The 27,717-nt window shown below is 39.0% G+C and overlaps 2 protein-coding genes and 1 non-coding gene across 3 annotated transcripts in view; 1 reads left to right on the top strand and 2 right to left on the bottom strand.

Moving 5' to 3' along the window:
• The window catches only part of SLC4A8 (solute carrier family 4 member 8), an 829,308-nt gene that overhangs the window by 637,826 nt on the left and 163,765 nt on the right, over nt 1-27,717 (bottom strand). The gene's annotated exons all lie outside the window — the stretch shown is intronic.
• The window catches only part of SLC11A2 (solute carrier family 11 member 2), a 54,245-nt gene that overhangs the window by 14,104 nt on the left and 12,424 nt on the right, over nt 1-27,717 (top strand). The window contains exons 6-17 of the mRNA XM_049783399.1: nt 3,718-3,824; nt 4,270-4,340; nt 4,447-4,514; nt 6,697-6,852; nt 8,026-8,184; nt 11,652-11,738; nt 12,717-12,836; nt 14,323-14,472; nt 14,989-15,062; nt 15,851-16,004; nt 19,093-19,146; nt 25,195-25,347. Coding sequence (XP_049639356.1) covers nt 3,718-3,824; nt 4,270-4,340; nt 4,447-4,514; nt 6,697-6,852; nt 8,026-8,184; nt 11,652-11,738; nt 12,717-12,836; nt 14,323-14,472; nt 14,989-15,062; nt 15,851-16,004; nt 19,093-19,146; nt 25,195-25,272 — 1,278 coding nt within the window. The 3' untranslated portion in view covers nt 25,273-25,347. The remainder of the gene's footprint in view (nt 1-3,717; nt 3,825-4,269; nt 4,341-4,446; nt 4,515-6,696; nt 6,853-8,025; nt 8,185-11,651; nt 11,739-12,716; nt 12,837-14,322; nt 14,473-14,988; nt 15,063-15,850; nt 16,005-19,092; nt 19,147-25,194; nt 25,348-27,717) is intronic.
• LOC126023300 (small nucleolar RNA U85) lies at nt 6,277-6,582 on the bottom strand. The gene has a single exon (XR_007500473.1). It is a non-coding gene; the product is annotated as a small nucleolar RNA U85 (small nucleolar RNA).

The raw sequence follows: 27,717 nt of genomic DNA, 5'->3' as shown, positions 1-27,717 counted from the left end.
CCATTAAATTTGATTTTTATTTTACCCAGAATGGTTCTCTAGAAAAGTTTGAACAAATATTTTTCTTTACTCTACCTTCCTGCATGGGTTCCTGCAGAACCCAGACCATGGAGGAACAGGAAGTATTCTCTCTAAGCACTTTTATTTTTATATCCTTATCACTCCACCATGCAGTCCTCTACATGTTGTTGTTGTTGTTGATTTTGGTTTTTGAATCACACCCAGTGGGGCTCAGAAGTTACTCATGACTCTGTGCTCAGAAATTGCTCCTGGCTCAGGGGACCATATGGGGTGCTGAGATTCGAACCACCGTTTATCCTGGATCGGTTGCATGCAAGGCAAATGCCCTACCGCTAGCTATCTATTCAGCCCCTACATGTTTTCTTTTTGTTTGATTTTGTCATCACTTTGAAAAAGAATCTTTTTCCTTTTAAGTTATATGTTCAGAATATTTGAATTTTTGTTGGTATTTTTACATCCAGTAATATAAATTTTATTACTAGAACAAATGTCAGAATTCCTTTTAGCTTTTATAGCATACTAAAGTAAATAAAATCCACAAACTTGGGGCCGGAGAGATAGCATGGAGGTAAGGCGTTTGCCTATCATGCAGGAGGTCATCGGTTCGAATCCCGGTGTCCCATATGGTCCCCCGTGCCTGCCAGGAGCAATTTCTGAGCCTGGAACCAGGAATAACCCCTGAGCACTGCCGGGTGTGACCCAAAAACCACACACACACACACACACACACACACACACACACACACACAAAACCACAAACTTGTAAAAGTTAACATTGCTTTTAATTTTTATTAAAGCATTGCATGCAGAGCTAGTGGGCTACACAAAAGGACTTTGACAGAATTATAATGAGGGTTTCTTCAAAAAGTTGGAATGACGAGAAAATAAGAGAAAACAATGAGGAAAAGCGAGTGAACGATGTGAAACACAATTTTAGACAGCTTTATTAAAAGAAAGAGTATTTATTTTAGAAGTAATTCTTGTGTATGTGTGTGTGTGTGTGGTTTTTGGATCACACCCGGCAGTGTTCAAGGGTTACTCCTGGCTCCATGCTCAGAAATCACTTCTGGCAGGCACGGGGGACCATATAGGACACCGGGATTCGAACTGATGACCTTCTGCATGAAAAGCAAATGCCTTACCTCCATGCTATCTCTCCGGCCCTTTAGAAGTAATTCTTACCTATAGTTTCACATGTTTGTTGTTTTTTTTTTTGTTGTTGTTGTCTGTACTGAGAGGGTTTTTGCTTCTGGCCTTTGTGCATTAACTAAGTGGGTGCTTCATTTGGATTTTTTTGTTTTAACTTAATTTCCTATTTTTTTAAGTACCCTGAGTCCAGCTTCTTCTCCCAAGTCTTTTCTCATATTTGTCACTTTTCACTTGCATATAATTGCACTGGGGGTGACCACTCTTCTTTTGGGGAACCATTCATTGTGATACTTAATATTCTTGATCTTGGGGTTGGACTGATAACACGGGAGTAGAGTGCTTGCATTGCATGTGGCCAACTCAAGTTCAACCCCTGGTACCCCATATGGTCCTCTGAGCCTTGGAAGAGTAATTCCTGAGTGCAGAGGCAGGAGTAACCCCTGAGCATTGTCCAGAGTAGTTCAAATCAAAAACAAAAATAATCTTTGATCTTTTCATGTTTGTCTCTTGCAAGATTAGAAATTTTCTTCTATTCTATTCTCTATTATATCTTAATTAAAAACTATTGTTGTAATGTATTTAAGTTGTGTTAATGTTTATATACTGTTGTACAATACCATAATACCTACCACCACCAAAGTACCCAATAAATTCCACCATTGTCGGTATGTTACTTCTGGTCTGCCTTTTAATTTCTCCCCTCACTGCTCGGTAATTTCAGTTCTGTAATCCAAGACCAAGGGTTTGTCATAGTTTAATACTGTTAGTTTCCTTGCTTTGTTTTTTTATTTGTCACAGATGAGTGAGATCATTCCATTTTTTGTTCTATTCCCTCTGTCCTATTTCACTTAACATACATGTATACATACATACACACATTCTCTATTTTTTAATTAGCATTGTTAATTTTTTCCTTTTATTTAAACACCATGATTACAAAGTTGTTCATGATTGAGTTTTAGTCTTAGAATGTTCATCCATGAACATTTCCCACCACCAATGGACGTCCCCAGTTTTCCTCCCAGCCTCTTCTCTGCTTGCTTCTAGGACAAGCACCTCTCTCTCTCTCTCTCTCTCTCTCTCTCTCTCTCTCTCTCTCTCTCTCTCTCTCTCTCTCTCTCCCCCTCCCTCCCTCCCCTTTATATTTTCTAAAATTTTAGATGTTGTAACCACTATTGTTAATGGAGAGTGTACTGAATATATAAAATTATCTCTATCCAACACCCAGTTATTGTCCAGAGTGATCAATTCTAACTAGCATAGTTATTGTGGTCCCTTCTCTGCCCTAAATGCACTGCTCTACTGTTTGTGGCAAGCTCCCTACCATGGACTGGTCCTCCTGGCCCTCCTCTCTATTGTCTCTGGATATTATTACCACACTATCTTTTATTTTTCTTATATTTTATAAATTAGTGATATTATTCTATGTCTATTCTTCTCCCTCTGACTTATTTCAATCAGCATAATACTCCATATCTATACCTGTGTAAACAAATTTTATTACTTCACTTTCCATAACGGCTGCATAGTATTTCATTGTGTGGATGTACCCTAGTTTCTTTAGCCACTCATCTGTTCTCGACATGTGGATTGTTTCCAGATTCTGGCTATTGTAAATAGTATAGTAAATAGGCTACTGTAATAGTATAGTAAAATAGTATGGTAGTAGGCTATTGTATATAGTATAGTAAATAGAGTTTTTTTGTATTCTTTAGAATTTTCTAGATACAGTATCATGTCATCTACAAACATGGAGAGCTTGACTTCTTCCTTTCCTATCTCTATACCCCTGATATCTTTTTCTTGTCTAATTGCTATGACAAGTATTTCCAGTACTGTACTGAATTAGAAGTTTGAGAGGTGAAAATCTTGTCCTGTGCCAGATCTTAGAGGAAAGGCTTTCAGTAAAATGCTTGTCATGAGCTTATGGTAAATGGCTTTGATTATTTTGAGGAAAAGTCCCTTCAATTCTTATCTTGTTGAGACAATCTTTATTTTATTTTATTTTTGAAGGTATGTGTGTGTCTATTTTTTCCCCCTTCCTGGCTCTGTGCTAATGTCATTCCCAGCAGTTTTTGGGGATGGGGATTGGGCATGATGTCAGAAATCAAACTGGGGTAGACTGCATACAAGGCAAAAGCCTTACTTATCCTCAGTACTAAGGAACTCTGTCCTCCTTACTATTTTGATCATGTTAGCAAAACGTTACTTTCTCCTAGAACTCTGGAATTGTTTTTAAGTAGGAAATAGAGTATTAATTAGTTTAAGGATGGGTTTTTTTGTTTGTTTGTTTTTGGACCATACCTGGTGACGTACTCCTGGCTATGTGCTCAGAAATTGCTCCTGGCTTGGGGGACCACCATATGGACATCTGACTTGGCTCAATAGACTTTGGGACATTGCATTGATGGGCTAGGTAAAACCAAGTTTGGAGGCTCATAAAGGATTGTTTGTGCATAGGTGCCAAAATGGTAATTCTAAACTATTGAGAAAAATTTCATTGAAATGAATAATTCGAATCATTTCTTTCTGCTATTTGGTATGTAGGTGCCACGAATTATCCTGTGGTTAATGGTTGAGACAGCTATCATTGGCTCAGATATGCAAGAAGTCATCGGCTCAGCCATTGCCATCAATCTCCTGTCTGTTGGAAGGTGAGGAATGTTTTGCAAACTTCAAAGCAATTGTAAAAATAAGAACATGACACTCATTTTCAATTTTCAATATTCAACACAAGTTATTTCTTCTATGATTTTTTTCTGTAGTTAATTTCTTCTTCCCTGAGAGACATAGACTTTAAACTTCCTATGTTATCACATTGGGTTTCCATAGTTCTGTTTCCCAGTCTGTGGCTTTGTATATTATAACTATTTATTTGTATGCTAATAGTGATTTCCTTGAGAAGCATGACTCATACTTTTCAGTATTAAATCCTAGTTTGACATAGACCACCACAGTTGGAATTGTTGCTTTGGCCCCATATTCAACTTTTTGCTTTCTGCCATTGTTCCTATAAGTGCTGTATATCTGAAGAGTTGTTGGGAAGAAATATTTGTTTCCTCTTTAAAAAAAATTTCCATTTTTTTATTTCTGAACTAGGATTCCTTTGTGGGGTGGAGTTCTTATCACCATTGCAGATACTTTTGTATTTCTCTTTTTGGACAAATATGGTAAGGAGAGTGGGAATGGGGGGAATGACCAAGGGCACCATTTTCAATCAGGTGATTAGTGGGAAATTTTGCTTCTCTGAGTTCACTGTTACATTTTCCACTTTAGGCTTGCGGAAGCTGGAAGCCTTTTTTGGCTTTCTCATCACTGTTATGGCCCTGACATTTGGCTATGAGGCAAGTATTTCAGGATATTTATAGCTTTTAAAAACAAACATTTTTTTTTTGCTCTTTATTATAAGAGAAAGTATAATGCTGTTATTGTGTCTATATCTTATGTTAACAAAAATCAAATTCAGCCCTCAGCCAATTTTGGAAGATTATGATCACCATATTATACACTTCTTTGCAGGAAGTTCTGTCTGCAGTGATCCCAAGGTTAAAAAAATATAAAGAACTAGATTTTGTAGGATTTCTTTAAATTTTACTTTCTGGTTCCAGCTGGCCTAAAATGTTCTAACCACAGAATGAATAGCCAGCCTTCAAGAGAAGGGCAAAAGGGGGTTCAGGGTTATTCATTTAGAATAATCCTGCTTTTGTTGTCTTAGTTTATGCTAACAGTAACTTCAACTTTCCCCATATTGCAACATTGAACCATAGTTAGTGTCCTACCCTGGACATGTCTAGGATTTTTTGTCTAGTAATAAGCATTTTTTGTGTTTTGGTTATTAATACTTTGATTTCTGTATATTGGCCTGGCTGACTTTTAAATATATATATATATTATATATGTATATATATATGTGTATATATATATATTACTGGGGATGTGGCTCAACTGTAGAGAGTGTTGCCTTTGTGAGGTCCTGGGTTTGATGCCCAGCAAAAATTAAATAAAAATATATCTAGGGGCTGGAGAGATAGCATGGAGGTAAAGCGTTTGCCTTTCATGCAGAAGGTCATTGGTTCAAATTCCGGCATCCCACATGGTCCCCCATGCCTGCCAGGAGCGATTTCTGAGCGTGGAGCCAGGAGTAACCCCTGAGCGCTGCCTGGTGTGACCCAAAAACCAAAAAAAAAAAAAAATATATATATATATATATATATATATATATATATATATATATATATTATACCAGAGAGATAGCACTGTGGTAGGGTGTTTGCCTTGCATGCAGCCAATCCAAGACAGATGATGGTTCGAATCCCGGCACCTCATATGGTCCCCTGAGCCTGCCAGGAGTAACCCTGAGCGCCTTCAGGTGTGACCCAAAAACCAAAAAAACAAACAAACAAGCATATGAGATGTATGAATATTGTAGTATATGCTAGTGGCAGACACCAGTGAATTTTAGATAACACTGTGAACAGAAATAGTATACATGTGAATAATCAAGATTTTTGTTTTAATAGAATTAACTCGAGGGCTAAAGAGACAACAAGAATAAAGCACTTACCTTGCATGTAGCCACTTTGCTGACCCTGTTTAAACCCGGGCACTGCATTTAGTTCTCTTAGCATTATTCCTGAGCCCAGAGCCAGGAATAGTCCCTGATCACCAGTAGGAGTGTTTGGCCTTGTCCAGCCCTCCATCCCCCAAATAGTAGACTATATCTGGGTGTGTCTCACAGAAATTATTGTGAAGCCAATAACAAATAAGGTCTTTTGTAGCCAATTTACTTTTTTAGAATTCTAATTAGAGGACCGTAGAGATAGCATGGAGGTAAGGTGTTTGCGTTGCATGCAGGACAGTGGTTCGAATCTCAGCATCCCATTTTAATCCTCCGAGCCACCTGCCAGGAGCGATTTCTGAGTACAGAGCTAGGAGTAACCCCTGAGCACTGCTGGATGTGACCCAAAAACCAAAAAAAAAAAAAAAAAAAAAAAAAAGAATTCTAATTAGAGTCTATCTAGTTTGCATAAATATGTTACTGCAGTCCTGAATCCACTGGCATCTGGCAGTTAGCTCCTTATATTGCTTTTTTTTTCTTTTTCTCACAGCCATCAGATTACCAAAGATCTGTATTCATCTCTCAGTGGTCACAACACAAGCCAAGTCCTTTAGGAGCCCCAACCTGATTCCTGAATATACTGTGTCCCTACTGTCTCACTCCAGTTACCAGTTTATCCTTGACAACTGGAAGAACAGCCTCTAGTAAAGACAGTTCATTCAAAAGTAGGACAATTATCTTGTTGGTCTGCCCTTACAGCGAACACAGAGACCTCTGTATTGTCCACCAAGATTACAGACCCACTTATATTGCTTTTTTAACCATAGTTTTATATTCATTATTTTACTTATGGTGAAGATGGTTGTAAGGAGTAAAGGACCTTATTTTATATATTTTAAGGATGCTGCTTGTTATTTCTCCTGTTTCCTATTCCTGTTATAACTAATAGTTGTTATGTTGGTGGATAGTATATTACAGTGAAACCCGACCAGCGTGAAGTACTGACGGGCATGTTTGTGCCATCTTGTTCAGGATGTAAAACCCCACAGATTGAGCAGGCTGTGGGCATCGTGGGAGCTGTCATTATGCCACACAACATGTACCTGCATTCTGCTTTAGTCAAGGTGAGCCCAACTCAGTGACTTCCTGAGAATTCATGGGATCTTGACCTTTAAGAGTGTGACAAGGGACACACTCTTAGTTTAGAAACTGTTAGCTCTTTGGAAGAACAAGTTTTTTCCAATGGTTGGATATTTATGGACTAAAAACATTTGGACTCTGATTTACTTACTTATAGCAATAAGTGATTTATCTGAAGAGAAGCTAAGTATCATTCTTCATAAATGGTCTGGAAGGTCCAGACAGTAAAGTTGAGCAATAAACAAGGATGTCTGAAAAGCCAGTGTTGAGTCTTAAGTAACTCTGTCCTCATCAAAATGTCCTCACTTGTTTTACTTTTTGCTGGAGCATATTTTAAAAATCACCTAGCTGGTGGTAGAGCAGAAAGTTAAGAAAAGGCTGTCTAACGTAATGCTGACTCCTAAATCACTGCGCACCATATCTCTTGTACTTTAGTCACAAAAACTAGATGAACTTGTCTATCATGAGGGAACACAGCCAGCTCTTTTCAGTCAATCTTATACAACAACTTAGTGGGAGACTTTAGAGACTGACGATTAAAGCCTTAGACCAGGGGTCTCAAACTCAATTTACCTGGGGGCTGCAGGAGGCAAAGTCGGGGTGAGGCAGGGATGCATAAGGGATTTCGCTTACCGAATATTTGCAATAAATAATCGTATTAGTAAGAAAAAAATCGCAAAAAATTGCATTAAACATTTGCATACCCCGAACGGAACTGCTCGGGGTATGCGAATGTTTAATGCGATTTTTTTCTTACTAATGCGATTTTTATTGTGATTATTCGGTAAGTGAGTAATCGCGAATACTGCGATATTTGAAGGCCGGCTGTGAGCCACAAAGTGTTGTATGGAGGGCTGCAAATGGCCCGTGGCCTGCGAGTTTGAGACCCCTGCCTTAGACCTTTTAGAAGTGAAATCGGGTTGTTTGAGGGTCAGAGAATGGAGGGCAATAGTTTTCTAGCTACAATAACTGAGAACTTAGTCATCACTTCACCACTGTTCCCTTTTGGGAGTTGCAATGTCTTAGTTAGCTAGGGTGTTGGTGACTCTCACGTTGTGATTCATCAATTGTTTGTACTCTTATATTTTTAGCTGACTCCAAATTAATGTAGAAACTTATTTCAGCTGGTCAAAAATTAACTGTTGCTATCTCTCTAGTCCAGACAAGTAAACCGAGCCAATAAGCAAGAAGTTCGAGAAGCTAATAAGTATTTCTTCATTGAATCCTGCATTGCTCTCTTTGTATCCTTCATCATAAATGTCTTCGTTGTCTCTGTTTTTGCTGAAGCATTTTTTGAGAAAAGCAACATGCAGGTGGTAAGTAAACCATGTCTTATATGGCTGTGAAAGAGACAGTATATGATGAACGGAACAGGGTTGATAATTATAGTGACTTCAAACTCACAAAAAATAGGTCTTTAAAAAAAAAGAAAAAAGAAATAGGTTTTTAGTCTTGAAGCTGTCTAGTTTGAGTTCACTGTCTGTGGACTGCCTAAACGTGGACAAATCTTTTGCAGGTTCTGGGCCGACAAGAGAGCTAACTAACCTCAGATTCAAAATTTCTCCATGCTGTTATTCATAGCCATGTCCATTTTTTTCTTTATCATCCTTTTTCTCCTTATTAACTCCCAACACTCTGGCCAGTCCTTGCTAAAAAGGACAGATTATGAAGAGTAAACAAACAGAAAACAAACTAGTTAGGAAAGACGGTTTTTCATTTTGAATTCTCTGTCTTCTTGGTTCCTTATTGCCTTTATAGTTTTAGTCACCATTTTGTTTCCCATGTACAAAATTTGACACCTGCAGTAAGGACTCCCTATTTAGTATAGTCTCTTATGTTCAAAGTCTTCCTAACAGCCTTCTTCTCCAAGCACCTTTTTGGTTTTTGGTTTCCCAGTGGTACTGGGAAAAATCGAAAATTCTCATCCAATAGTTCAGTGTAGGGGTCCAACGCTACAATGCCACTTTGGCCCTGCAGTATTCCTCAATACCTGGAATTTCCCAAGTGCTGAGGACCTCCAGGACCACCCCTAAGTACCAGTGGTGGTACTTGAGGTCTCCAGAGAAGCACCCAGTGATGCTTTGGACCATGTGGTGCCAGAAATTTAATTCAGGTTAGGTGCATGTTAGAAATGCATCTTGGGCCCGGAGAGATAGCACAGCGGTGTTTGCCTTGCAAGCAGCCGATCCAGGACCAAAGGTGGTTGGTTCGAATCCCGGTGTCCCATATGGTCCCCCGTGCCTGCCAGGAGCTATTTCTGAGCAGACAGCCAGGAGTAACCCCTGAGCATCACCAGGTGTGGTCCCCTCCAAAAAAAAGAAAAAAAAAAAAAGAAAAAAAAGAAATGCATCTTAACCTCCATGTTATCCCTAATCCTGTTGTTATTTTATTTTATTTTTTTTGAATGATCTAGTGTTTGTGGATTTCTATGTAAAAATATTTTTTGATTTTGGGCTACACCTGGCTGTGCTCAGGATTTACTCTTGACTCTATGCTCAGGTAATGTTATTGGCAAGAAGAGGGAACCACATGGACTGCTAGGGTCAAATCTAGATTGGCCAGGTGCAAGGCAAATGTCTTACCTGTTGTACTATCTTTCTAGCTCCTGTAAAAAAGTTTTAATGGTCCAGAGGTCTTATAATTTTTGGGCCACACCCAGTGCTGCTCAGGGGTTACTCCTGGCAGATTTTGGAGATTATAATGGGATGCTGGGTATCAAACCTGGGTTAGCTGTGCACAAGGAAAACTCCCCACCCACTTTTCTATCGGTTTTATAATTTTTAAAAAAACTCCCATGCCGGGGCCAGAGCGGTAGTGCAAGCAGTAGGGCATTTGCCTTGCATGCACTAACCTAGGACGGACTGTGGTTCGATCCCCTGGTGTCCCATATGGTCCCCCAAGCCAGGAGGGATTTCTGAGCACATAGCCAGGAGTAACCCCTTAGCGTCACCGGGTGTGGCCCAAAAAGCAAAAACGACAATAACAACAAAACATTCTCATGCCATGAATTCATTGGGAGAGGGTCCCAGCAGCTCAATTTCTTTCCATTGGTTCTTACAAAGTGCCCTTCTCTGGGTAGAACATGCAAGCACTTTTCTCTTTGGCTTCTATATTTGTCTGCTTCTTTTTCTTATTCATTTTAGACAGCTGTCTCAACTCTTAAAGTGTTCAATACAAGCATTGATTCTCTTGGCAAGAATCTTGCCCTATACTTGTTCACAACAATGCCAACAGCATGCTGAGTTGCTGAGTGACATTGTAGACTCTTCCAGTTTTGCCCTGGGAACATCTGTGGACATTTTCAGTCCACCCCCCATTCCCACTTCCTCCCGAGGAAACTTCTTTTTGACCTGTACCTATTCCTCTGTAGTATCATCTTGCATATTTGCATTAGGTGGCTACAGAAACATGATAGTTTTTTCTTTTTTGAGGGTGGTGGGCCACATCTGGTGGCACTCAGCTGTTGTTTCTCCTGGCTCTGACCTCAGAAATTACTCCTGCCAGGCACAGGGGACCATATGGGATGCTAGAGATCAAATTCCAGTCAGCCACATGCTAAGCAAATACCTTACCTACCTACTGTGCTATTGCTCCAGCCCTGACACTTTATGTTTTATAAAAGGTCTAGGGAACATATTGTTGCTGCCCTTCCTCTTTCCTTTTATTGGTCAGTTTGATGACTTATTGGAAGATGGTGGTTCTGATTATGGCTGGAAATATTTTTATGATGTTTGAGGACATATAGAGAAATTATGAAAGAAGAGAATGTGTGGCATTGAGTTTGGCATGCGTTGTCTATCCGTCTCTTACCTCCAGCTATGCCAAAGGTGATTTGTGTATGATGTGAAGATGAACTCTTGTCCAGACCTTACTTCAAAAATAAAGGTTTCTGGGCCTGAGCAATAGCACAGCAGGTATGTTGCTTGCCTTGCACATGGCCAACTCTGGGTTTTATCCCCAACATTTCATATGGACCCCAAGCACCACTAGAAGTGATTCCTGAGAAAAGAGTCAGGATTAACCCTTGACCACCACTGGTGTGGCTGCAAAACAAAAATAAAACAAAAAAGTTTCTGCTGCTTAGTAGCTGGCACAAGTGGTACAGTACATGCCTGATGTGTGAAACCCTAAGTTCAACCTCTGGTACCGTGTACCACCTCCTTTCTCCTGTTTCCTCCTCCTCTTCCTCCGTCTACTACTACTACTACTACTACTACTACTACTACTACTACTACTACTACTACTACTACTACTCACACACACACACACACACACACGTACACACGTACACACATAATACACACACACAGAGTAGCACACCACTATAAAAATTGTAGGAGACTGGAGCAATAGCACAGCAGGTAGGGCATTTGCCTTGCACATGGTCAATCTGGTTTCGATCCCTGGCTCCCAGGGATGACCCCTGGTCACAAAGCATGGAGTGACCCCTTAGCACTGCTGGGTATGCTCCCCAAAAAATAAAAAGGAAAAAATTTTGGGAGCTATCAGTGGTATTCAGGAGATCCAAGGGGTTCATTCTTCATCTCTCTACCCCACTCCTCCATTTCACCCCCCACCATAATCTTGATCAATTACACAGGGAATTTAATGCAAGGGAGTAACTGAGCCATACCAGCTGCTGCTTGGGGAGGGGCTAATTTTTTTTAATTAATGCCTGGACATGTGACTAATACTTTAAATATATGAGGCATTTCAGTTTATCCCAAGTGCAGCTAAGTAAATAATAAAAACAAGGTTATTCCTATATTGTTTTATATTTCAGGTTGAAGCCTGTAGAAATAGTAGCAGCCCCTATACTGGCCTTTTTCCTGAAGATAACTCCACACTGACAGTGGACATTTATAAAGGGGTAAGTGTGTTTCCATTTGTGATCTTTGTTCCCAAATAAATGTTCTTGGCATCATGGGTGATCTTAGTATGGGTTCATTTAAGAGCTGACTTGAGCATATTTCTCATGTACAGTCACTGATTTCAGAAATTTAAATATTAGGTATTTTGTTATCTTGGAGGAAATAGGGGATCAAAGATGAATTGTACCAATCATTTCCAAACTTCTATAAATAGTGTATTGTTCAGGTAATAATTGGAGTAACTAAAGAATGTGTTCTTTATTGGGGCCCCTCAGACCGTTTGTGTTGATTTTTATGTTACCCTCCAAGAATAAAAATATATGTAGCATGTATAAATATATCTATTAATTCTCAGGTTGTTTTTCTTTACTTGCATCTTTTAGAATAGTGCATTAAAAAATGTGATTTGGTAAGGCCAGAGTGAAAGTACATTGGAGGAGGCACTTGCCTTTCATGTAGCCAAACAGTTCAGACCCAAGAATTCATATGATGTTTGGGGACACATAGGGAAATTTTATGTTTAGGTGCTCTGAGTACTGTCAGGAGAGATCTTTGAGCACAAAGCCAGGAATAAACCCTGAGCACTTCCAAGTGTGGCAAAAATGTAGGGGGTGGGGCACAGAGATGGTACAATGGAATAGGTGTTTTCCCTGCATGTGGATGACTTGAATTCAATAACCCAATACAGGATATGGTCCTGAGCACAGAGTTAAGAGTAAATCTTGAGCATTGCCAGGTGTGACCCAAAAACACAGAAGAGAAATAAAATAAAGAAATGTAATTTGTGAAGTGTGTAGAGTTTTTATTTGTGTGTGTGTATGTGTGTGTGTGTGTGTGTGTGTGTGTGTGTGTGTGTGTGTGTAGTTTTTAAAACTTCTTTAACGTGTAGGTAGAGGATTAAGATTATAGAGAAATGCAGATTTGGATGTTGTCTAATCAAATCAATGACACACCTATCTTTCCTTATTTTTTCTCAGGGAGTTGTTTTAGGGTGCTATTTTGGGCCTGCCGCTCTCTACATCTGGGCAGTGGGGATCCTAGCTGCCGGTCAGAGCTCCACTATGACAGGAACGTATTCTGGCCAGTTTGTCATGGAGGTTTGTATTGTTTTATTTGGTTGAGAAGAAGATGTTGACCTTTGGCTACTTCTTTTTTTTTATAGTTAGAACTTCTGAAATTTAATATTAAACATTTGAAAAAAATGTGTGGATTTACTTCTCAAACTGATAACTTGGTTAGACAACCACTGAGAACAAAACTGAATAATAAAGAATATTTGAATAATAAGAATATTTGGGGCCAGAGTGATAATAGAGCTGGAAAGGTGCTGTGTAATCAAAATAAAATATAGCAAAAACAAAATTGGTCTGTAAATAAAGTAGTTTAAAGACTTAAATTAAGTTTTATACAATATTCAATTTATAGAAAATGTAAGTTATTTATTTCAAAACTCTCCAAACATAAAGAAAACTTAGTAAACACTGAGTATACCAGTCAGCATAGACTTAAGTTATTCTGTGATAATAAGCAGCTTCAAAGGCTTATAGAAATAGTATAGCAGGGATGGTGCTTGAAGCAAGAACTCGGGCTGACCCAGGTTCAATCCCTGGCATTGCATATTCTGCATTGCATAGCCCTGAGAATAGCTAGGTATGGCCCCCCAAACCAGAACCACCACAGCAAACAAAAACCAACCTCTCCCCACAAAACCAACAACAAAACAAGTAGTTCCAAAGGTCTCCGTGACTTATAACTGAAGTTCAGTCTTTAGTTAATTTACCTGTCAATTGTGGGCCAATTCTTGCTCTACTCCTGGCCTGAGACTTTCTCGGTAGGAGTGAGACTGACAGAAATCCCTAACTGGGACATTAATGATGAATGGTGGCTAAATAGGCATCAAAGCATGCTTCTTTGGGGCTTTAGCAATAGTACACCAGGAAGAGCATTTGCTTTGCATTCAGCCAACCAGAGTTTGACCCCTGACACCCTATATGATCCACCCCCCAAGCATCACCAGGAGTAATTTTTTTCTCCAAAAATAATTGAGCTGTAAATTTTTTCCCTAATAGTTTCTTCAACCAATGACTATTAACTTTTTTCCACAGAAGACAAGCTAGTAGTTGATATGATACCCACAATTTGTCACAAACTATTATTCATCCTCTTTTCTTTTTTGATTCCATTAATTTCCTCACAGAAACCATTCACTCTCCCTAAAAGAGACTATAACCTCCTTCCCATACTCTTCTTAAGATGGTATTTAAGGAGTGAGGTAAAACGCTTGCCTTGGCATATGTCACTTCATATGATCCCCCAGCACCACGAGGGGTAATCTTGAAAATGAAGCAAGGAGTATCCCTTGATCATCACTGGGAGTGTGGCCCAAATCTCTCTCTACCCCCTCCACAATTTGGTATTTAAGTCTATTGGGGGGAGGGGGAAAGGGCCACACCTTGAGGCACTCAGGAGTTACTCTTGGCTCTTTGGCTACTTCTTAATCCCTTGCTTCTAAGGTCTTCCTAAAACTTCCCCAAATTTATTTCTGTTTCCTATTTCATCATGTTTCTTTGTTATTTTTTTCAGGGATTCCTGAACCTAAAATGGTCACGCTTTGCCCGAGTGATTCTGACCCGTTCTATTGCCATCATTCCTACTCTGCTTGTTTCTGTTTTCCAAGATGTGGAGCGTCTAACAGGAATGAATGACTTCTTGAACGTTCTTCAGAGTTTACAGGTGACAAGGGTGCTAAGAAAACTCACACCCCATGCAGTCAGGTAGCTTTATACTTTGCCTTTGGTTCCAAGTCTCATGCTGCATTCTAGGGGAAGTCCAGAGGAAGAAAAAAAGTACAGGGTAGTGCCTCCTTCATACAGACACATGTAGTTAGTGCATGTACTCTCTGGCACTTACTGGATTTCAAAATTGGCATTGTTTTTTAATGCTATTGATTATGAATTATAAGCTTGAATTTTCAAGAACTTCAAATATTGATTATGTTAACATAAAGGACAATTGGAAATTTTATGGAGGATAAGAAGACAAATTTGTAAAGACACTTATAATTGATAAGTTAATGGCATCTCTGTAAGATTTCATCATAACGTTGGTATGTTAGGAATTCTCATGGAAAAAATAGAATTATGTTTAATTTTTGTTACAATGCTATTCTCTATGGTAAAAGAACCTTCAATAGCTCCAGCTGACACAGCTAATCTTGGTTCTTTTTTTTTTTTTTTTTTTTTTTTTCAGCTTCCCTTTGCTCTCATACCCATCCTCACATTTACAAGCTTGCGGCCAGTAATGAGTGACTTTGCCAATGGATTGTGAGTGTACTCTCAGTTCTCTATAGGGGAGGGGGGTGGTTCTCAGTAAACAAGTCAGCCAGCAAATAGTTAGTGGAAACTATAGCTTTGAGAGCTGACAACTAAAGCTATGCTTTTTGGCATAGAAAATATTGCCTGTGGAGATGACCATATTGTTCATTTCTTGGAGGAAAATCTTCAGCTTTGAGGGATTTGACTCCAACTACATCACTGAACTTATAGTATCTTAATTCCACATTAAACAATGGGAGAGGCATAAGTTAATACCTTTTATACTTTTATATACACCTTTAAGGAAATAGTGTATTTTGAAATAATAGTTGCCTCTGAAGGGATAGTCATGACTTGTTGCATTTTTAGGAACTTAAATAATTATTTGATGTAGCTTGTATTTTAAAAAAGAAAACATTTTTTTTCTCCCTTTCAGTTTATTTTTACCGTTTATCCTAATCTGAAATACATTAAAAACTATTTCCAGTTTCAGCCTAAAGTGCCCATAACTTATTGCTGTCTGCCCTAGAAGATGTCAGAGGGAGGTGGGTAGTCTCCCAAGCCATGCTCAGGATGGTTGAGGGCCCTTCCCAGAGATTCTTAGCCAACTGTCAGCTCAATGCAAGATGCAATGCTGCTTGGACCCTGGTGGTACTTAAACCTCAAGGGCTGCAACTGACAATACTCAGGGATCATATGTTGGCAGGGAACAAAGTAGAGATGGACATACGTAAGGCAAGTGCTGTTATACCTGACCTGGTTAGAATCTTTCACTTGTGATTTTCTTTTTTAAACAGGGTCTGGCGAATTGCAGGCGGCATTTTGGTCCTTATCGTCTGTTCCATAAATATGTACTTTGTAGTGGTTTATGTCCAGGAACTAGGGCATGTGTCATTGTATGTGGTGGCTGCTGTCGTCAGCCTGGCTTATCTGAGCTTTGTGTTTTACTTGGTAAGTTCATCTAGTACAAGGTAAATGGAGGGGTGGGAGAAGTCCAATGTCCAAAGTGGAACCAACATTTAGAAATTCAAGGACCAGGGATCAGAGAGATAGTAGTACATCAGGTACCTGCCTTGTATGCAGCCAGCCCGAATTGAGCCTTCAGCATTTCATATGGTCTCCTGATCTTGACTAGGAATGATTCCTGGTGCAGATCCAGGAGTAACCCTTGAGCATTGCCAGATGTGGTTCAAAAACAAATATAAAAGAAAAGAAAAAAAAAATCCAAGGACCCCAAAGATCATGTAACAATTACTCTCTAAGAAATTGGCACTATATGAAATTTACAAGTCAACTTTGGTTTTTTGTTTGTTTGTTTATTGTCCATACTCCACAGTGCTCAGGGACTATTTTGGTTCTGGCTCAGGAGGGGCTCCTGGTAGTACCCAGGGATTCTAACTAGGGTTAACATTAAAGGCAAGCAGCTTACCCCCTGTATCTCTCTGACCCCTAAATTCATTTTGGTTTTAGGGCTAAGGATATGACTTAGTAGTAAAATGCATACCTCACTTTGTTAGAACTTGGGTTGATCCCTGACCTGTGCATGTGTCCATACTTGTGCCCCCATATGGACACACACACACACACACACATATATCTTGGTATCTGGAAATACCACTTTTTGTCACTTTTGTTTGGTTTCCATGATTAATCATTCTTACAACAAAAGTACTACTTTGAGGGAGTAAAATAAAGGTAGCAATATAGGGCCGGAGAAATAGCATGGAGGTAACGCATTTGCCTTGCATGCAGAAGGATGCTTGTTCGAATCCCGGCATCCCATATGATCCCCGGAGCTTGCCAGGTGCGATTTTTGAGCAAAGAGCCAGAAGTAACCCCTGAGTGCTGCTGGGTGTGACCCCCCCCCCAAAAAAAAAAAGGTAGCAATACAGAAAATAGAGTGAAACAAGATGTAACTGGAAAAGGACTGTGTATGTGATTTTAGAGCTTTGGGGTGGGTTTATGTCTTACTTTTACACCCTTATTCAACTCCACCACTAAATTTTTATCCAATAAGGAACTAAATATTCTTACTGGATTACTCTTTAGGTATTAAAAATAATTTTAAGCCATAGCCTATATAGGAAATTTAAAGGAATAAAGAATTATTATTCCCTTATAGAACAGCGTGGAAGGATCTAGAATAAATGATATAAAAAGGCTAATTTTAATAAAGTAATTTGGTTCTAATAATATATGTATATGTATGTGTAAGGAATATGAGGTATATGCATATTGTGAATAATATATGTATTATATATTTCCCCCTCTCTTTCTAAATAAGTCAAAAAAAATGAAAAACACTTGTATTAACGATAGCCACAAACTCACCTTTGTGTTCTCTTTAGTTTTCTTGAAAAATAGAAGGGTTGAGAATTAGTAACAAATGAATTTGTCTATGCTTCAAAGACTGATCAAGAATTAGTGACGTGGGGCCAGAGAGATAGCATGGAGGTAAGGCGTTTGCCTTGCATGCAAAAGGATGGTGGTTCGAATCCTGGCTTCTCATATAGTCCCCCATATGCCAGGAGCGATTTCTGAGCATAGAGCTGGGAGTAACCCCTGAGCACTGCCAGGTGTGACCCAAAAACCAAAAAAAAAAAAAAAAAAAAGTGACTTGACTAGGGATCAGAGAGATAGTGGGTAAGGTGTTTGCCTTGCATGAGGCTGACCCTGGTTTAATCCTTGGCATCCCATATGGTTTCCTGAGTGCGCGCGCGCACGCACACACACACACACACACACACACACACACACACACACACACACGGAGTATTTTCTGAGTGCAGAGCTAGAAGTGGCTCCAAAAGAAAACAGAAAAGAACAAGAATTAGAGAACTAGCTCATTCTTTATAGTACTTACCTAGTGCTCATGCTATCATCTATCACAGGTTAGATCAGGTTAAATCCTTAATTAAGAAAATAACGGGGCCGGGCGGTGGCGCTGGAGGTAAGGTGCCTGCCTTGCCTGCGCTAGCCTAGGACGGACCGCGGTTCGATCCCCCGGCGCCCCATATGGTCCCCCAAGAAGCCAGGAGCAACTTCTGAGCGCATAGCCAGGAGTAACCCCTGAGCGTCACAGGGTGTGGCCCAAAAACCAAAAAAAAAAAAAAAAAGAAAATAACATGCATATGGAAAAAATTACTGAGATTGACGTGTCACCTCTCTTTTGCTTCACAGTAAACTGGGGGCAAATTTGACAATATGTTCAACCTAAAATCTAGGGACTCACTGCAAGGAAACCCAAGTAACTGAATATGTCCATGATAGGAATTACTTTAAGCATTCACTGTAGAAGTTAAAGAAATTTGGGACCAGAGATAAGCTAAGTGGTAGAATTCATGCTTCACATGTAGAAACTCCTGGATTCAATCCCCAGAAGCACACCCTTAAAAAAAAAGTAATTAAAAGAATCCTTTATGCACATTGGTTATTAAAATGCCAAATTGTCATCCTGAGACTTGAAACTTGACAACCCAGATTTAAGACTGAATACTGACTTAAAGGTGGTTTATTGCTATTTAATCCCTAAAATGTGTCCTACTTGGAGCAGAGCACTTCAGGAGTCAATTTCAGTTATATGTTAATTTATTCCTACCATCATAAGAAATTAAAAGCAGTCTTCAGGGAACTTGCACTTGGATAAAAGAAATACACTGTATTGCTGTAGAAAGAAGTTATTATTGAAAATTGTCAAAACCGAATATGACAGAAACTAACTTTTGTTGATGAAGTTCCAGGATGTTTTGAGGGGGATGTGAGATTAGGTTAGTGATTCATAGTATTATTGTTTGTTTTGGGGCCACACCTGGCAGTGTGTGGAGTTATTCCTGACTTTTGGGTCAGGGGATCACTCTTGGTGGGATTTGGATGGCCCAGGTCAGACACATGCAAGGCAAATGCCCTATCTGCTGTCACACTCTGGCCTGACTTGCTGATAGGAGACTGGCAAAACTTTGACAATTAAGGGGTGAGCAGATTTGCATGAGAGTTGGGCAGTCAAGAGGTTGGTGAATGATAACCATATTTTATCTTTCAGAGTTGGCAATGTTTGATTGCACTGGGCATGTCCTTCCTGGATTGTGGGCATACGGTAAGCATCTCTAAAGCCCTGATGATTGAAGAAGCCACCGATAACGACACTAAGTAAATGCTGGAACAGTTTTCTTCAATTAGCTGTCAGAAAGAGTGGGTTTCTATGGCTTACTTTGTGAACAGAGCCTGTGCTGTTATACAGATGGCATTTAAGGTTCATTTAAGGTTGTTGAAAAAGGGTCTCGAACATGTTTGAAAAAATGCAGTGTATTCTTCCTGGTCTCCTAAACTGGGACCTGGATGAGGTCGAATCTTTGAAATGCTCACATCTGCTACTGTCATCCCAACACTAAGCTCTTAAGTGCTGTTGAAGGGCCAACTTGTTTATACCTTTGAAAAATAATACACTATAATGATTCTAAAGCAGGTAATATGTTAAAAAAACAATTTGGAAAATACAATATATCCCCCTTAATATAAATTGTAGATATAAAAACCCTTTCAGATAGGATGGTTTCACATATGTTGGTTATAAAATCATCAAACATCTACCTCTGTAGCATCAGGATTCTTTTGATTTCATTGTCAAATTTCTCACTAGAATTTAAGAAGAGTTAGGAATCATAAAGGTGTAAGTGCAATAATAGCAAAATCTGCCTGTAGTGGTGGTTCCTAATCTCTTTGGAAAGTCATTTCAAAGGTTTTGCTCACACCCCGAAATCTTCTGAGGATTTTCTGGAGACTACTGGTTTAATGTTCTCCATCTTAAGTACACAGATTTCCTGATGACACTTACTCTCCAGCATACCGAGTTGTAAAACCTTCCCCTTCTCTCTGAGAAGGGTGGTGGTAGAAAAGGCGGGGAGCATTTCTGACTGACATTTTGGTCAGAATGAGAGCGGGAGAAAAGATTCTCATGAAGAGTCATCTATTCCTAAAGTCATCTCCTCTCAGAATCATCAGCTGTTTCTGAAGCTCAATCTGTTAATGCCAGAAAAACTTGCCAGGCATCTCTGGAGCTATGGATCTACCTGTGCAAAGCTCTGTTAGTGTCACTAGAGATCATCTGTGAGGTTCAAGTTCTGAAAGGTTCCACTGGCTTAACTTTCTTCAGTCATTCCCTCAGAGGGAAAAACTCTGAGACCAGATGGTGGCGCTGTGGAGTAAGGGGGAAACAGTTCCATTCAGAGGAAGCTGCTGCTCTTCAGTGACCTGTGACATTTTTCTGATCTTTTTTATATGGAGCCTGAGATTAAACAGTGAACTGAATCTTAACTACATTTTTTCGGTGGAGAAATAATAAAAAGTACTTGGTAGTCGTGGACATTATGAGAACAATCATGGGAATAGCATTAAAGGACTGTATCACTTTGGAGTTTTCATCCTGGAGTCCTGGTTGATTAATGTTTTTTTTGTTGTTGTTGTTCCTTTGGGTCCCTTAAGGCATTACTGGTATTTTTCTCACAGTCTAAATAAAGCATGAACTGATGGTGCCCTCTGTAAGGCATTAGAGGTAGACCACTGAGTCACAGAGCCCCCTCAAGTAATAGCCAGGGGTCATGAAATACAGTTGTCTAGCTTAACCCCATGATACCTGCCCCTCTCCCCTCCATTAGTTTCGAAAGGTATTGTAAGAAGACGTAGGGATTGACATTTTAAGCTTTTATTGGCGAGGATCAAGTTGAAAAGTAAACAACAAAAATAAAAAGACTCCACTTCTTTGTAAAAACAGATGTAGGAAACTTTACCTTTGTCCTGAGCCAAGTGGGTTTGATTTATAAATAGGAGTCCAAGTAAAAGATGCTCGGTCACAGGGAGGGTTGGCGATATAGTACAGTGGGTAGAGTACTTGCCTTGCACAGATGACCTTGTTTGATCCCTGTCACCCATATGATCCCCTGAGTTCTGCCAGGCACCCATATTATCTGAGTAACCTTGAAGTAAGCCAGTAGTAAAATCTGAGCACTATGAGGTGTGGCCCCAAACAAAAACCAAAAACAGCTGCAAGATTTCTTTTAAAATTATATTAATGACTTGTAGTGGTGGAACATTTCCCCCTAGTTGAGTCATACTTGGAATGCCCTGTGTTTGTGACCCAACTTTGTTAAAGCACTCCCATAACCTATTCCACTGGATCTTCTCCAAAAATATATTTCACCAGCATGCCAGGTACAATAAACAATGCTTAGAACTGAAGTTTTCCAGTGCTAGAATATAAAATGTGTAGATGAGGAGCTTAGGATCAATAATTGTACTTCATATAAATTGGTCCTTTGTTCTTGTTGGATGTGACATAAAATAGTTGTGTTGCTACAACATACTGGGAATTAACTGGCTGGGGAAGAGCAGCAGCCATGTTAGGAGTGGTGACAGCTGAGCTTTTAACCAGGTAACACTATGTAAGCTTGATCTGTAATTAAAAAAATTTTTCATTTTTCAATTTGGTTTCTTGGGTATTTTTTAACCTTAAAAATACTTTCGCCGGGCGATGGCGCTAGAGGTAAGGTGCCTGCCTTTCCTGTTCTAGACTTGGACGGACCATGGTTCGATTCCCCAGCGTCCCATATGGTCCCCCAATCCAGGAGCGACTTCTGAGTGCATAGCCAGGAGTAACCCCTGAGCGTCACCGGCCCAAAAACCAAAAAAAAAAAAAAATACTTTCATAATACATAAATGCCAAAATGGCAACTATCAACTGAAATGACTTGCAACTTTCATGATTTTTTTCCTTAGAAGGGCTAGAGAAAGAAATAGATTTAGTCCCCCAAAGACTGCACTTACCAAGACACTAATTTCTTTTTACTTACATAGAGTCAAAATGTTCTACAGTAGCTTAGAGTCGCACTGATTTTTAATTTGAACTTGAAAAACATTCTTATTCTGCCTTTCTCTGCTTTAAACTGAACACTTCAGTATAGTCTTGTTTCACCATCGAATTAGTCCTTTTCATTATAATTCTGCTAACAAAAACTGAGTAGTTTTTGAACAGTGGGTAGGGTGCTTGCCTTGCATGCTTCTGGCCAAGGTTTGATCCACAGCACTTCATACGGTCTCCCAGTCACCATCAGGAGTGATCCTTGAGTGCATTGCCAGATGTAAGCCCTGAGCACCATTGAGTATGACCTCAAAAGCCTATTGAGTAATTGGAGTGGGAGTGTTTAGGGCAAAATCAATGAAACAGGTAATATTTAATATAAACATGATTTAGATATAAAATATATGTAAAATCTATAAGTTATAGAAATTTAATTACAGTTGTGGTATTAGATTAAATTATTTTAAAATATAGTTTATTACTAATTTTGGCAATGTTTAATAAAATCAAAATTTGGGCCAGAGAGATAGTACAGAGGTTAAGACACTTGACTTGCATGTAGCCAACCCCAGAACCACTTACATATCTGAATAGTCCAGAGTAAGCATTGAGAACTGCCTCTATTGCTCAAAAAACAATAACAACAACAACAAAACAAAAAACAAAAATCCACTAACATTGTACAAAACAAAGTCAAAGTCCAGGCACAATAAAGTTTATCTTTGTCACCTAACTCACAGGTCTAAGTCATCAATTCATTTGTCCCAAATGCAAAGGGAGAATTTCGTTTTCCCTATCTCAGCTGCAAGCTTTTCCTGCCTGTTTTACAAACCAGAATACTCTCAGCAGCACAAAAGAAATGATATGGGAAGTATTTTGTTTGTAGTTGTCCTTTATTTTGTACTACCTAGTTTAGGCTTCATTTCATCAATAAGATAGGGAATAAAGCATTTTAAAGATCTTCATTTGAGGTACTATTTGAGGTATTTGGCTCCCCACTCTGAAATGCCTTCTATTCTTTCACTGGCCAGGAATGGCCCATTAATGCAAATATTTAGCATTTTAAGGTACTTATGAATGTAAAAATATCTAACATCAGTTCTGACTTGAGAACTCATAACCTCATTTAATTCTTATAACTAGAGAATCCTACAGAAGAGGCAAATCAAGGCAAAAAATAATAATAAAGTAATTTCCTCTAGTTATATCCCAAAATGGACAATTTGCTTAACTACAAAGCCAAGTTTTCTCATTGCTGTTACTTATATATTATTGAATCATCATACAGTGTTTAAGAGTAAGACCCTAAGTTTGTTGCTTAGCAGCATTAGAAACATCAACACATGCAGGCAGGCATTTGCCTTATACTCTGATTATACTCAGAATTAGACTAATTTTGTTTGACCTATATAGCACTAAATGATAAAGATCACTTTTTGCTAGCTAGTCTGGTTTTTTGGGATCACACCTGGCAGTGCTCAGGGGTTAGTCCTGGCTCTGTACTCAAGAATCACTTCTGGTGTGCTCAGGAGACTATACAGATGCTGGGGGCCGAAAGCGGGTTAGCCATGTACAAGGCAAATGCCCTCCTCTCTGTGCTATTGATTCAGCCCCTAAGGAGTACTTTTTAATGCTTTTTGGCAGTCTTTTAAATTGGGAAAGGGCCTTTATAATACTATACCAGAAATAAGCGACGATAAGTTCAATTCATTTACATTATCTCTCTGCCCCTAAGTATATTTCAGTTTTTCCATTAAAGGAGCCCTATCAAGTTTATGAATCTTGGGTTGGGGGCGAAAGTGATAGTACAGTGGGAAAGGAGTTTGTCTTGTGAGCTGCTCACCCAGCTATTCTTGGCAGCCCATATCATCTCCTGAACACTGCCAGGAGTTAACTCCTGAGCATCGCTGGGTGTGACCAAAGAAAAGAAAATCATGAATCATTAACCTATAATGCAACCCTTATTACACAACAAATTCTACTACCACTTTATCTCTTCAGAAAGCATGGATAGTCTGCTAAAAATTGTTCTTGGTTACTGAAACCTGAGATGTAAGACCCTAAAATAAGCAACTAAAGTCTAAAGAGCTATTCCTCTGTTATAAAGCCAATGACTATATTTTTCTAGTTATTTATTTATTTTTTGCTGAGAACAGGTGTAGGTTCCATTTTATTTCTTATCTTCACAGTCATCACAGTACAGGTCTCTGAGATCTACTATTTATATATATACTGTCCAGTTTGATAAGAAGTATTTAATACAGGAGTAGTTTGCTAGTGTCCTTGGCTTTTCTCATTTTACAAATAAGTAAGGTGGGATTCCCAAGGGATAATATGTGAGCTTGAAGTCAACTCCAGGACCTATCCCATGACATTATGATGTTAATACTTGATTGGTATAGATTTATAGACTACTTATACTTATAGACTATTTGATGTAAATTTATTTACACACCTTGGAGCAATGGGCAATAATATTTCTAAAATTCTAAATAATAGGCTAAAATAAAACTAACCAAAGCTTATGCATCAGCAAGACAAAAATAAAACAACAACTTCACTAAATCCAATATAAACTAACTGGGTTCAGTTCTCCAGGAAGTCTGGCAAAACCTGTTGTTACATTTTTGTTTTTGTTTTTGGGCTACACGCAGGCTTCGGCTTCACAGTCAGGAATCACTCCTGGCTGGATTCAGGACCATATGGGATACAAGGGATCCATCATCGAATGGGATGGAATCTGGGTCTGCTGCAGCTTGCAAGGCAAAAGCTATCCCGGTTGTGCTATCTATCGCTCCTGCCCCTGGCAATCTGTGTTAACAGTCCCTGAAGTGATTTTAGTTTAGATTGACAACGATTTGGGAGTGAGGTCATGGGACTTTGAGAGTATGTACTTTGCTGGGAGGCGGGGAATGTTAATGAAAATATTTCATCACCGAAGAATGCTGGGGGACAGGATTTAGGATTAAGAATTTAGACCTTTGAAACTTTGTTTCTCAATACATGCATTAGTAAAATACAAAAGTACTTTGCGTTTTCTCTGAATGTGCTGTCAGAAGGACTCATCTATGCAAGTGTAAATCACAAGAACAAAGTGCAAATGTTGCTCTAGCACTGGGCTTTCAGTCATTCAGTGTCTAGCTATAATTTTATACATCAGAAACTACCTCAAATCTCTAACCCATTTCTTTCAAAGTCATAAGCAATTGTGAAGAAAAAGCATAGATAGATAATGCTAATATGAATTGACACTTGAAGTAAATCTAACTCTTTTCCATCTTTTGTCCTTAGTACCATCTAGGATTGACAGCTCAGCCTGAACTCTACCTTCTGAACACGGTGGATGCTGACTCCCTTGTGTCCAGATGACTGGCAGCCTGTAAAAGAACCACTTTTCTCTTAGTCCTTTCTACCAAGTGTCCTAACATCTCTGTTAGTTCAGAGGTGAGTTTTGTTCAAATATTTTGAACAAAAAGCAAAGATTTCCTCATGGGAAGGTTGTTAAAAACTGATAACTTGAAGGGTTGGTCAGAGACCCACTCATCTCACAACATTCCTACAATAGGCATAGCTAAATGTTTGGCCTATAAAGGCCACACACCCCTATGGGCTTGTGTCTTGATTTCTGGAATTAAAAAAAATACACATATATGCATATATTTATGTAAACCTGAACATATTGGTTTGGGTAGAACTTGAAGATCATAAAAACTTATAGAATTTGTAGTTTTTTGTATTTTTTTAAAATATGTTGTACAGTTAAATCAGATTCTTATTTTGTCCAGAGCACAAGTGAGAAAAGGGAATGAAGTAGTCAAATTAATTTTCTCATAACAAAGTAATATTTTAGTATACCAGTTACATCTTACTTTTAGATCAGCCATCAACCAGACCCCTAATCAGTCATACTAGCATAGAATCTCTTCCTTCCTTTCTTTTTTCTTCCTTCCCTTCCTTTTCTTTCCTTCTTTCCTTCTTTCCTTCCTTCCTTCTTTCCTTCCTTCCTTCCTTCCTTCCTTCCTTCCTTCCTTCCTTCCTTCCTTCCTTCCTTCCTTCCTTCCTTCCTTCCTTCCTTCCTTCCTTCCTTCCTTCCTTCCTTCCTTCCTTCCTTTCTTTCTTTCTTTCTTTCTTTCTTTCTTTCTTTCTTTCTTTCTTTCTTTCTTTTTCTTTCTTTCTTTTTCCTTCTTTTCTTCCTTTCTTTCTCTCTCTTTTTTTCTTTCTTTCACTCAGTAGTTACTCCTGGCTCTTAGGAATCATTTCTGGTGGTGCTCAGGGGGCCATACAGGATGCCAGGGATCCAATCCAGGTCAACTGCACGCAAGGCAAGGGCTTTTCTCCCTGTACTATTGCTCTGGCCATAGCATATCATTTCTAAAGAAAACATTTCTTCCATTAGGCAATTATATTTAATCCTGGCTATCAACACACCTTATCATTTTTCTCTTTGCTGCCTCTTTTTCTGGACTCTGTTTTTGGACCTTACCCAGCAATACTAGGGGGTTACTTTTGTCTCTGCACTCAGGAATCACTCTTGGCAGGCTCACAGGTGTGGGGGGAAACCATATGGAATGCCAGGGACTGAACTCAGATAGCCATTTGCAATGCAAGTGATCAATCTGTTGTATGATCACTCCAGCCCTTTATCTGACTCATTTGGAAATATGTTTGCATTTTTGAAAGAACTCATTACCTAACAAGATTCGGACCATTCTTTAACCATCAATTTATTTCCATGTTGCATTAACTCAGCTCTTTCTAGATAGAGACGTTTGGTCTAAAAAGAAGGAGCATTGACATTTGACTTTGTAAGTTCTAACAGAAGATAATGGAAGTATTCTTTTTTTCCTAATGGTTATATGATGCCACTAAGTCTTTTCTTAAGTATTTTCTCATTAGCACTCTCAACACCATTGTTGGTCCAACATCTCTATCAGTAGCGACTAATATTTCTGATGTTAAATTTCCTAGCAAGCCCTTGTACAGTCTTTAGTTCAAACAGTATGAAATTAAAACCAAACTGGGATTTTGAAGTTTAGTTCTACTGTCACAAGCTACCTACATAAAGGTTATAGTTGTTTTTTTCTTAAACTTCTAAATAGGATTTATTTTTTCTCAAAAATTTTATAAGGACTGGAGAGATAGTGCAGTAGTACAAGCACCATATTTTTCTTTTTTTTTTTTCTTTTTTTTTTTTTTTTGGTTTTTGGTTTTTGGGCCACACCCGGCGGTGCTCAGGGGTTACTCCTGGCTGTCTGCTCAGAAATAGCTCCTGGCAGGCACGGGGGACCATATGGGACACCAGGATTTGAACCAACCACCTTTGGTCCTGGATCGGCTGCTTGCAAGGCAAACACCGCTGTGCTATCTCTCCGGGCCCAAGCACCATATTTTTCATGCAGAAGGCCTGAGTTGGATCCATGGCATTGCATAGTACCCCGAGCACCATCAAGAGTGACTCCAAGCATTAAGCTAGGAGTACCACCAAGTTAGTGAGATGTGGTACCCCCCCTTACAAATATTTAAAACTAAAACAATTTTGAAAAATTATGAGGATATTTTCAACTGTGGGCTCAAGACCTAGCATGAAGGTGCAGCTGGATGGAATAGAAGTAACAACTGTCCATTTGTAAAGGATATATTCTAGAGTAATATATACTTCTATTGTCCCTCATTCCTTCTAAACCCAGAAGCACTGAGAGCACCAATCCTGTAGCATTTGGGTGATGTTGATCATAATTTTCCTCTTTTTAGTATAAAGATTAAATACCTGACCTCTTTGCCTCAGTGCCTTTTAATATGATTTGCGTTTTAAAT

Source organism: Suncus etruscus, chromosome 11 (assembly GCF_024139225.1).
Source record: "Suncus etruscus isolate mSunEtr1 chromosome 11, mSunEtr1.pri.cur, whole genome shotgun sequence".
In the NCBI taxonomy this organism is placed as follows: Eukaryota; Metazoa; Chordata; class Mammalia; order Eulipotyphla; family Soricidae; genus Suncus; species Suncus etruscus.
This window is presented reverse-complemented; position numbering and strand designations above follow the sequence as displayed.